This window comes from Mercurialis annua, linkage group LG1-X, assembly GCF_937616625.2.
Source record: "Mercurialis annua linkage group LG1-X, ddMerAnnu1.2, whole genome shotgun sequence".
NCBI classification, from domain to species: domain Eukaryota; kingdom Viridiplantae; phylum Streptophyta; class Magnoliopsida; order Malpighiales; family Euphorbiaceae; genus Mercurialis; species Mercurialis annua.
In genome coordinates, this window is record NC_065570.1 from 8,563,072 (window position 1) to 8,574,312 (window position 11,241).

General features: G+C 34.8%; 1 protein-coding gene across 2 annotated transcripts; it reads left to right on the forward strand.

The window, feature by feature from the left end:
* The first annotated feature begins 1,183 nt into the window (after positions 1-1,183).
* On the forward strand, positions 1,184-10,570 carry LOC126653884 (RNA polymerase II C-terminal domain phosphatase-like 2). 2 transcript variants are annotated; one of them, XR_007632348.2, is made up of 16 exons: positions 1,184-1,824; positions 1,918-2,388; positions 3,925-4,135; positions 4,456-4,613; positions 4,731-4,801; positions 4,902-5,007; positions 5,177-5,263; positions 5,491-5,635; positions 5,743-6,047; positions 6,151-6,208; positions 7,403-7,536; positions 7,615-7,668; positions 8,391-8,487; positions 8,625-9,036; positions 9,345-9,421; positions 10,155-10,208. XR_007632348.2 is itself a non-coding variant. In XM_050347878.2 (16 exons), exons 1-16 carry the CDS (start codon positions 1,555-1,557, stop codon positions 10,261-10,263), a joined length of 2,514 nt encoding a protein of 837 aa, XP_050203835.1. In that variant the 5' UTR covers positions 1,186-1,554; the 3' UTR covers positions 10,264-10,570. The 2 variants fall into 2 exon arrangements, 1 of the variants encoding a protein (XP_050203835.1); XM_050347878.2 differs by having other exon boundaries at positions 1,186-1,824; positions 8,625-8,785; positions 10,155-10,570.
* Positions 10,571-11,241: the final 671 nt, after the last annotated feature.

Here is an 11,241-nt window from a genome sequence, read left to right on the forward strand (position 1 = left end):
TATACTAGTTACGACTAATTCATGTTTTAATCCTTCAAATTTTACAATTGCACACAGATTTTAACTAACTTGAATCCAACAAGAGGACCACAAGTTTGTTATCTGGACAAATTTATTTGGATATTTCACCGTTCAAATGCTTTTCTATAATTTTAAATTGTTTATTTTTTTATAAAATTCAACAGATTTTTGATTTTTAATCTTTTTGACAATTGAAAAGATGAGCGCTGGTGGGAAAGAACAAAATTCACTACCTAAAAAATTGCCGTTAAACATTTATATTATTGTAGCAATAGCTCATTTGTATTTTGTATTTTGATTACTTTATTTATTGTTCTTTTTAATATAGCTTAACTTTTAATAAAAAGGATATTGGCGAAACAAATCCCAAAGTTTCATTTTTTAGCGATTTAAGTTTAACGTTTAAAACTTTACGAAACAAATCTTAACCTTTTCAATTTTTGTAAATTGTAGCCTAAATTTTAATTCCAGCCAATTTGTCATCTTTTTAGGCTAAAAGTTGTAAAAATACGAAACTTTGGAATTTTATTTGCAAAATTTTAAAGGTTGAGATTTAATATATCAATAATATGGCTGCCACATAAGCAAATGATAGCTGAAAAACGGCTTAAACTATAATTAGCAAAAATTTAAAAGAATATATTTTGTTTCGTAAAATTTTAAACGTTAAGCTTAAATCGAAAAAAAAGTGAAACGTTAGGATTTGTTTTGCCGATATTTCATAAAAGGAAAAAACAAAAATGAACAAAGGGTCAACGTGTCCCAACTTGTGACACAGGGTCATCTAACCTAATTTATACTTTTTTGAGCAATTAACCCCGAAACTTTTTATTTTTGGGTCAAATAACCCCATAATTGTATTTTTAAAACGCGTAAAATACAAAATCGGAGATGAGTGATGTAAAAAAGTAATGAAATACTTCTCTAATTGTTGCGATATAACTATCTTAAATTTATTTTTTAAAATAAAAATATAAATTATGGGGTTATTCGATTAAAAATGAAGAGTTTCGCGGTTAGTTGTTCAAAAAAGTATAAATTGGGTTAGCTGACCCCGTGTCACAAGTTCAGGAGGGGCGTTGACCCTTTGTTCAAACAAAAATCGGGTAAGGCTGATGCGGCTCAAAGCTGCTCCCCCTCCTTTCCTTCACAGCATCAACCGCCACGCGGACGACGGAATGGCCTACATCTCATCTCCTCCTTGTCCAAACCAAATAATCCATACGATCAGGTATTTTAGTAAATCATACCAAATTCAATGGCAATTCCTCCACCACCACTCCGCCTATAAATACCCACCCCCACCTCCCCATTTAAAACCTCAGACCAAATAGCGAGGGAGAAAAAAAAAAAAACAAGAAAGAGAAAAAGAAGAGCAGCGAGCGAGTGATGTTAAAACGCCAGAAATAAAACAAGCAAAAAAAAAACACACTTAAATTTCTTCACATTTCATCATCTCTTAAATCTTCCGCTGCAATTCTTTTTTCTCTCCGAAATTTTCCGGCGTTCTTGATTCAAATTCCTCTGACGGAAATGAACCGGTTAGGGTTTAAATCCAAGGTGTTCGACGGAGACCTATTATTAGGAGAATTAGATGTTATTCCTGCAACGGACATGAATTTCCAGTTCCCAAACAACGAGATACGAATCCATCGGATTTCTCAAAGCGGCGAGCGGTGTCCGCCGCTTTCAATTTTACAGACGATTTCTTCTTATTCCGTTAGATGTAAACTCGAATCGTCATTTCCAATTGAACAGCCGAATTTAATCAAACTTCACTCGTGTTGCTTTTACGAATCAAAGGTCGATTTTATCGCGATTTTCGATGTTTTTTTGTTTATAATTTGAGCTTATTTAATTAAATATTTGAAGTATGTTTGATTTTGTTGATTGCAGACTGCGGTGGTGTTGATTGGAAACGAGGAGATACATTTAGTAGCAATGCCGAGTAAGCAGAAGAAGTTTCCGTGTTTTTGGTGCTTTCCTGTACCTTTAGGTCTTTACGATTCGTGTTTAGGAATGCTTAATTTGCGGTGTTTGTCTATTGTGTTTGATCTTGATGAGACTTTAATTGTTGCCAATACTATGAAGTCTTTTGAAGATAGAATTGAGGCTATTAGGGCTTGGATTGCTCGCGAGACTGATCCTATGCGGATTTCTGGAATGTCGGCTGAGTTGAAAAGGTATATGGATGATAGGATGTTGTTGAAGCAGTATACTGAGAGTGATTATGTTATGGATAATGGGAAAATGTTGAAAGTTCAATTTGAGGAGGTTCCGTTATCGTCTGAAACTCAGGAGAGACGTGCTAGACCTGTGATTAGATTGCAAGATAAAAACATTGTTCTCACTCGTATCAATCCCGAGGTACAGATCGACTTATTTATGTTTGCTTGTGATTTTTTTGCATTTGATTCCTTTTGTGGAAACTTTAATGATAGCATTAGTAGTCTGATTACCTGAAAGGTATTCTAGTGAAATGAAAATTTAAGGTTGGGTGTGTCTAAGAACAATTCTTAGAAAGAATTACGAGTTGTAGCATGAATTACATTGTATACCTTAAAATTCTTTAATTTTTGAGCTGTTTGTTATAGTGTTACTGTCACTTGATTTCATCTTTACTTAAGTGAATAAAAGTGTTTAGTTTGATCATTGTCCTACACTTACTTTAACAACCTAGTGTTATTAGAAGAGGCTACATCCTCCCCTTGCAATTTGCATCTTAATCGGATATCTGGTTATGGATTTCTATCATTTTATAATGTTAAATTAGCATTATATACTTCAGACAGCTCTGGGTAGTTAGTCAAACATTCTCAGCTACAGAAACTCATCATTTTTTTTGGCCGAAATGCTGAGAAAAATCCTGAACATTCAATTAAATCCAGTTCTTTTAAAATTGAACTCTGTATTTTGATTTTCTTTCTCCAATTTTAACATCTGGTCAAAATAAAATCAAAATCTGGCAACATGTGCTGATATAGTGCCACATAATCTTGTGCTGATACAGTGCCATGTAGCTTGCTTTGAACCATGCAACAATGTTTCCCATTTTTCTGATTTGTTTTTATGTCCTAGAGAGTGGATACATGTCCTTGAATATATTAGAATAAGGGTTAATGTCATAAAAATTCACCAACTTTACACGTTTTCTCATTTTAATCACGCAGTTTAAATTTTCTCATTTTCATGCACGAACTACCGCTGTTTCTCAAATTCATACACGTTGCTGAGGTGTCACGACTACATTGGTGTAATTTGCTGATGTGGAGGTCATTTCACACCAATGAATGAATTTGAGAAAAAAGGTACTTTGTGCATGAAAATAAGAAAATTTAAACTGCGTGATTAAAATGAGAAAACGTGTAAAGTTCGTGACTTTTTTTAACATTAACCCTTAGAATAACCATAAAAGTGTCAAGATTTAATAAGACTAATTAGTGATTTCTGGCCTGTGTTGGCTTCTTTTTGCTGACTTTTCAAAGTAAGGTGGTTTTTTTGCAGGATTCCATTTGCTCTTTTGATCTGTGCCGGGCTATAAATTTCTAGAGTAGGCAGTTTATAAGTCGTACATTTTTCGTTTTTGTTATAAACTTGTTGAGCAGGTAAGTTTTGCATGTTTGTGGGTAGCTCTAAAATTGATCTTGGAAGTTATTGTAGGTGCTTGATCATTGACTTTGACAGAGTTACTTTGGATCATAAAGAGCCTTGTCTATTGCGTTTGTTTCTCCTTAACATATTTTAGCTTTGTAGGCTTATACTCGCAAAGACACTGAATTCCTTAAGTTCTTGCTCGTTTTCAATGGCTTTATCTCAACAAGTTGAACAGCTATATTCCACTTAACTAATTGTTAGCCATGTGCATGTGGATTTCTTATGTTTATTGCTCATTTCTTTGTATAGATTCGTGATACTAGTGTGCTTGTGAGGTTGAGGCCTGCCTGGGAGGATTTACGAAGTTATTTAACTGCCAAAGGACGCAAAAGATTTGAAGTTTATGTCTGTACGATGGCTGAAAGAGATTATGCCTTTGAAATGTGGAGGCTTCTTGACCCAGGGTCGCACTTGATAGAGTCAAAGCAACTGCAGGATCGTGTTGTTTGTGTTAAATCAGGCAAGTGAAGAATATATACAATTTTGAATATTATTTGATTTTTGTTTTATATTATATTATACTGTTCATTATCAAAATGAAATTAGATATTTATTATGAGTTAATTTGCTGAAATTAGGTTTTGGTATCCTCTAGTTCATTTATTTTCTTATACGGAAGTGTCTGGTTGATCATCAAAGAAGTTATCAATTTGAATTTGTATAACACATTAAACAACCTGCAGTCAAGAGAAGTTTTTTTTTTAGTTTTGCTATTGGATCATGTCACCCATTTTCTTTCTACTTGATGCCAAATTTAACTTCTTCTACTGTTTCTGACAGGTTCCAGGAAATCTTTGACAAATGTCTTTCAAGATGGCACGTGCCATCCAAAAATGGCAATGGTAATTGATGATAGGTCAAAGGTTTGGGAAGACAAGGATCAACCGCGAGTTCATGTAGTTCCAGCTTTCACACCTTACTATGCTCCTCAAGCAGAGGTGCGGGAATTATGGAATTTAGCATGCGTGAACTTATTAATTGACTCGTTTTTTTATATTTATTTTTCTTTCAAGATTCTCCATTTATTTTTTTCTCTCTCTCTATTGTATGTGCAGACAGCAAATGCTGTCCCAGTCCTCTGTGTGGCGAGAAATGTTGCATGCAACGTCAGAGGTTGTTTTTTCAAGTAAGTGCTTTCAACTTCCTTAGATCAAATTGTTTATCTAAAAATATATAATTTATTTTCCCTTATTGCTTTCTTATTTCTGATGCTTTATATTTTGTAGGGAGTTTGATGAGAGTTTATTACGAAGGATCTCTGGAGTCTTTTATGAAGATGAGGTTGTTACATTGCCTCCTGCTCCAGATGTGAGCAATTACATGATGTCTGAGGTATCTTCTCCTTCAATAATATAGGTCATGCTTTTTATATACATACATATATATATATATACATACACACGCGCGCGACACACACTCACACACACGTATACATACATACATACATATATATACACATACAAATATAAATTTTTATACAGTTTGTGTTTCTGACATGTAGGATGCTGGTTTTGTACCCAATGGTAATGGTCATTTTAATGAAGGAATGAGTGGTGCTGAAGTTGAGCGGAGGCTGAACAACCAATATGTAAGTTTATGCACTGGATCCTAATCACTAAAGGCTCACTTACTTTGTTTGGGGAGTCATAAAGGCTAAATGTTATTTCATCTTCTGCTTCTAACTAATTGGTGGACAAAAAAACATATTATACCTTTGCTTAGAAGTTTTAAATGTTTTCTGTCTCTGTTACATTTTCTGCATTAATAGAAATTTAATATATCTATTGTGCTGTCCTTAATTTGTATGTGCATCAGGATGAGAAGAATGGTACTGATTCAGCTAGTCATTCCATGACAAATAGCCCCGAGTTGAGATCTGAAATCATCCAGCCGCCTGTCGCCATACTTCCAAATGTTGTTGGACCAGCAGTATTTTCCACTCCACTAATTCCTTCACAAAGTATGAATAATGAGATTTTCTTTACTCATTCTTGACGTTGATGGCTTTATATGTGATATTATAATAATTTGTTAAAGGTTTTAATAATCAGTATATTTGTCTTTCAGAACCTAGTTTGCTTGGTCCTCCTGTGAGACGAGATTTAAGGAATCAAACTTCAGGTCAACCTCCTCTTCTGGCCAGGGTACCCGCGCCATTGCCGTCATCATCATCTATACAGCCACAAGGAGGCTGGTTGGTGGAAGAGGATACCAGCAGAGCACAAATAAACCTTCGATCTTCAGGATTTTCTCAGGAAAGCGATTCACTGAAATCTGATAAGCTGAGAACACATGTTAATCCATTTGCTCATAGCACAGCATCTAGTTCCACAGGTTCTGTCTTGCAGGCTCCTCAAATGAAGAATGAAGAGGTTTTTTTAGAAGCCAGTTGATTTAATTGGAAAATAGTTTTTAGATTCAAAGTTGATAGATTTCTTTGAGCATGATAAATTAGTGAGATTTTGCCGAATGCAGGTATTTGCTGGACATGACTTGCAGAAACAAAATCTTCTTCCTGGAAGCAATTTAGCAGGTATGGAGCTGTCAGTTACTATGGTATTTTTCATTTCAAAACCCAGACAACTGGATTAGTACGTTGGTGCAATCATTTATGGTGCTAAGGTTGCATGGATGAAGTCTTTTTTCGAGAAATGGTGCTGTAGTGAATATTTTATATTAAAATGAGGGTATAATAGGAAAGAAAAAAAATAATTATGCTAAAATGGACTATGATTTGGGACGAAAATGGCAAATAGGACTTGTAATTATGGGATGGATGGAATAGTTTGATAGTTGCAGCATCCACTACATTTCTCAGATATTTATTTTGTGTATGTGGTTCAGTAGTCCAAATATATAAACCTGGTCTTACATGAATAACTTTCAACTAATATATTTGTTTTTATTTTTAAATTGAAATAGAGTAGTCAGCTTAATAACAAATGTAGAGTTTGCTAAAGTGAGAATGAGATTTGTCAAAATATCGTAGAGAGAGAGAGATGGCTAGACAGAGGGAGAAAGAATGACTAAACAAGAGAGATAAAAGAAAACAAGTGTAAGTAAATAAATAATAGGTGGATAACTGAGACAAATGAGAGAATGGATAGCAAGAGAGGAGAGGAGAGGAGAGCAGTAGGAATATTAAGTAAGAGAAAGTACACGTAACAAGTGTTACCTGAATGATCAAGGGACCAGGGGTGCAATAGCTGCTGTCATTTGAAAGCAGTAGAAAGACAGTTAGCCACCTGCTTGAAAACACCAAATATAGATGAAGAGGAAACAGCAGTCCTACCAGTAAGCCAGCTGCTGTCACAATGATCTCTTAAGCCAAGTGCAAACCCTCTTATGTAAGGTTCTTAATCCAGCATCAGTCTAGCCAATCAAGTCCCTAGTGGAAAGATTTTTGGATGGCCATGTCAGTTCAATTGGATTGATTGTGATCAAACTGTGGAAGGACTTAATCTCAATTAATATGAGAATTTAGAAGGCCTGATTGAACGAATGAAGAGTTCGAAGGGAGCATAAAATTAACTAAAACTATTGAGGGGTGTGTTTAAACGCTTTCATTTGATGGCTCTGTCGTTGATGAACTCTTTCGTCTGTACAACTTCTTAAATGGCACTTTACTGAAATTGAAATATGAAAAAATCCTTAAAATACTGTGAGGCATTTTATTGGGCAGTAGATACCAACTTCCATGCTAATTGTTTGCTCCAATTTCTTGTAGATGTTGGTGTCCCGCAGAATCTTGTTTCCTCTAATAGCAGAGAGTCTCAAACTGAAGCTTTAAAATTGAATCTTCTGCCATCCCCATTGTCTATTGGAGCTCTTCAAGAAATTGGACGAAGATGTAACTCAAAGGTAATTATGGTCAAGGCCTTGATAATGATTCCTTGTGTTTTTTTTTCTGAGGTTTATCAATGGTTTTGCTGGCTGCAGGTTGAGTTTAGGTCTGTTGTAAGCACCAGTAAGGATTTGCAATTTTCTGTCGAGGTCAGTAGAAAATGCTTTTGATGCTATATTTCTACAATATTTTTTCGCCTCCAATTGTTAATTCTCTACAATTTTGGCTTGGTAATCATTTTTTAATTACATTATAGAATGCTCTAAATATCTCTATCTGTTGCTGAATATCGTATATTTTCTTGTGAGCTTGGTGCTTAAACTTGTGAAATGCTCATTTTGCATGGATTAGATAATGACCAAGTTTTAATTGCCCAAAGTAATGTAATTATTTTTGTATAGTTATTAAAAGTTACTAATGCAACTTGTGATTTGCGAGTTTTAGAGTCGGGAGTCATACCATCTTTGTTTGTTAGCTGGACAATTTTGTCCATGCGTTTCACATTCAGACTTTATGGCTAGAATGATTTCCTAAAATCTTGTTCTTTTTACTTATTGTTATCGAATTTGTTTTGGCATGATTTTGTTGTTTATAATGTCGTAGTCAGATGATACCATGTGATGGAACTACGGTCTTGTTTGTTGTATCGATATGATTGACGATTAATTGTAGGACTGCTGCTTACTTCTGCATTTAAATTTGACCAAAGGAAGACCACATTTTGTAAAATAATTGTTTCTCTTTTCAATTTATTTTTTGTCGACATCTGCTATAAATGGCATCCATGTTTCTCTGCCCCCTTTGCCTGTAGCTTGGATTACTGTGCTATTCTACTCTTCAATAATCTCACTTTTTACTTAAATGAATGAAGGTTCTGTTCACGGGTGAAAAGATAGGTGTTGGGATGGGCAAGACTAGGAAGGATGCACATCAGCAAGCAGCTGATAATGCACTTCGCTGCTTGGCAGGTAAGATTTTTCTTCAGTTTATTTTCTGGCATTATTCATGACCTTCTCTATGTATACATTGAAGAGAAATGGTTTATTGTTCTGTGTGTAGTTTGAAATGAAACATGTTTGTTGATGTTCAACATATTTGTTTGCAGATAAGTATGTGTCATATATTCCACCTAATTCTGGAGCAGTTGACCATGATTTCGATAAGCTGACCTGCGGGAATGAGAATGGATTCCTATGGGACATTGTCCATCCCGAATCAAGTGAAGCAGTATCAGAAGATGGATTAACTAAAGAACGTTCTCCTGAGGTGGGGATATTTTGATGATGCTCTCATTACTTAATTTGATTTATTTGTTCAAAAACATAGGTGATGCTTGGATAACGGGTATGTGGGCAAGAAATTTCCCGTTGAGGGGTAGTGGTTATCCGGAGAGAAACCACTCCTTTTGTGGATTTTGCAATGCACCAAGATGTGGAAGCTAAATAGTGAAGGGAGTGAGCTGGCTTCATGTCTGCTATTGCTGCGCTATGCAGTCTCCATTTATTCCTGTTTTAAAGGTAAGGACTTGGTGGTCAGACCCTAGTTTCTACCCATTATCCAAGTATTCCTATGTTGAATTAGCACTTTCTTTTTTCTTTTTATCTTTCTGCAAGAGTTGGTTTGTCATGTTAGTTTTTAGTACTTTGCAAATTTATTTTGTTTAATTACCTAGAATGAAATTGGGAGAATTATACAAAACATGTATATTTGAAAGAGAAATTTGTTACACCCCCTTTTTTTCTCTAGATCTGTAGGATACCAGAAGCTGTATTTGCATGAAATGCTAGAGTTTTAATCTGTTGCATGGTTCAAAAATGATTTACAGGACACAGAAATTGAACCTGGAATCACTTCTTCAAGCTCCATGAATCAGCGACAGCGGAAACGTGCCAACTCCCCTAGGTAACAAGAAAGGTTCTTTTCATTTTTTGTTTCATTCTGCTCTTCTCAGCAATTAATGAGTACTATCTCATTTATTGCATTTAAATCGAAGGTCTTAAAACAGTTTGTTGATATTAGACGGTTTTGGAATTTTTGGATAGTGTGAATTTTCTGTCAGACATCTTATTTTTTTTATTAGTGCGGGTTAATTATTATTTTTGGATTGGTGTCCAAGGTCATAACGTACCAAGACATCTTATAAATTATTATATTTTCCAGCTTGTTTCCGAGACCTATATTATGGTGTGAATTGTGCAGAATTTTATAGGCTAAACCTATTTTGAGGTCCCTAAACTTTACATTTTTGGTTCATGAGGTCCCTTAACTTCTATTTGACTTCTTCGGGTCCTTAAACTTTTATTTTCTGGTTCATCAGGTCCTACTTTTATTTGCCTTTCTCAAGTCCCTAATTGTTTATTTTTTGGTTCATTGGGTCCTTAACGTTTAAGGACCTAAAGAACCAAAAAAACAAAAGTTTAAGGACCCGAGAAAGTCAAATAGAAGTTGAGGGACCTAATGAACCAAAAAATGAAAGTTTAAGGATTTGAGAAAGCCAAATAAAAGTTGAAGGACTTGATGAACCAAAAAATAAAAGTTTAAGGACCTTAAAACGGGTTTAGCCAATTTTATATTGAAATCAATAATTGTCTTGGTTGCTTTCATTTTATAAATCTGGTTGTTTTTCAACTTTCAGATTGCCACAATCTATTCCGAATAAACGATCAAAGGAAGAAGTAGTATGCAGTGGTTCACAAAGTCTACCATCTTCACGGCAACAGAAGAACGGGCATCATGTTTCTTGAAAACACCACACAATTGGAATTGCTGACAAAACCACTGACAGGTCAAATGTATTTTTGAGATCTACAAAATTGCAAATTTAGAATGCAGGTTCTAGTAAAACCATAGTTAGCTCTTTGCTTGAAGCAAATGTATGTTTTCTTTCGCCCTCTTCTGCAATTTTGTCTCTCTTATTGAGAGATGGGCATATTTGTTTTGCTTTTGCTCATTCAATTCTTTTAGTTTTGCCCTATCTTTCTGGGTTATGTAGTTAAGGGCAAGTATATATTAATACGTATATCGTTTTTTATTCATTCTTCGTATTCTCCATGCTATTGACCTTTTTAAATTTCTCCTTTAAGATGTCTTTCCTGTTTCCTCCGTTTTCTATCATTTGAAACCGAAATTAATTTTTTTGACTAAGGGCAGTAGGACACTGGATAATAAGTTCAGTTAGTTTGCATTCTTAGAATACTTAGGCTGTCATTTCTCCACTGCTGGCTCGTAATGGATACCGGATCTTGAGATTCGAAACCTGTCATCCATATAATAGAAACCGACTCCTAAAGAAGTCCGGATTGAAGACCAAATCTCAAGGTTTTGCCCAACTTTTGCCGGACTACTTAAGATTTGCCATAGAGTTCAGCTTGGTTTAGAAAAGCTTGATCTTATCCGAATAAGGATTCAATGTCCTAATGGTTATCTGGAAGGAGGTCCAATGTGAAAAGGATAATGATTATTTAAAGACGCTTCTATTAACTTGGAAGACATGATGGTATCTTACCCGAACTATAAATACTCTATAAAATAAGATTGGAAAAAATGGGTTTGGAAACGTATTCGTATTTGGAAAAATTACGGAATAATACAAAAAACGGATAATCTTTTCAGTAATGCTAAGTATTTAAAATCTTTTCAGGGCATACCTTTTTGGCTTTACACACTTTATGTATCCAATGAAATAACGCCACATGTCTTTATTATAGTTGGTACATTTGACT

Excerpts from the sequence above, each read along its gene's own strand:
- LOC126653884 (XM_050347878.2), top strand. The coding sequence starts at position 1,555 with ATGAACCGGTTAGGGTTTAAATCCAAGGTGTTCGACGGAGACCTATTA. Across the intron at positions 5,264-5,490 it reads GGAGGCTGAACAACCAATAT|GATGAGAAGAATGGTACTGA; the intron begins GTAAGTTTATGC and ends TATGTGCATCAG. Across the intron at positions 8,786-9,344 it reads CTAAAGAACGTTCTCCTGAG|GACACAGAAATTGAACCTGG; the intron begins GTGGGGATATTT and ends AATGATTTACAG.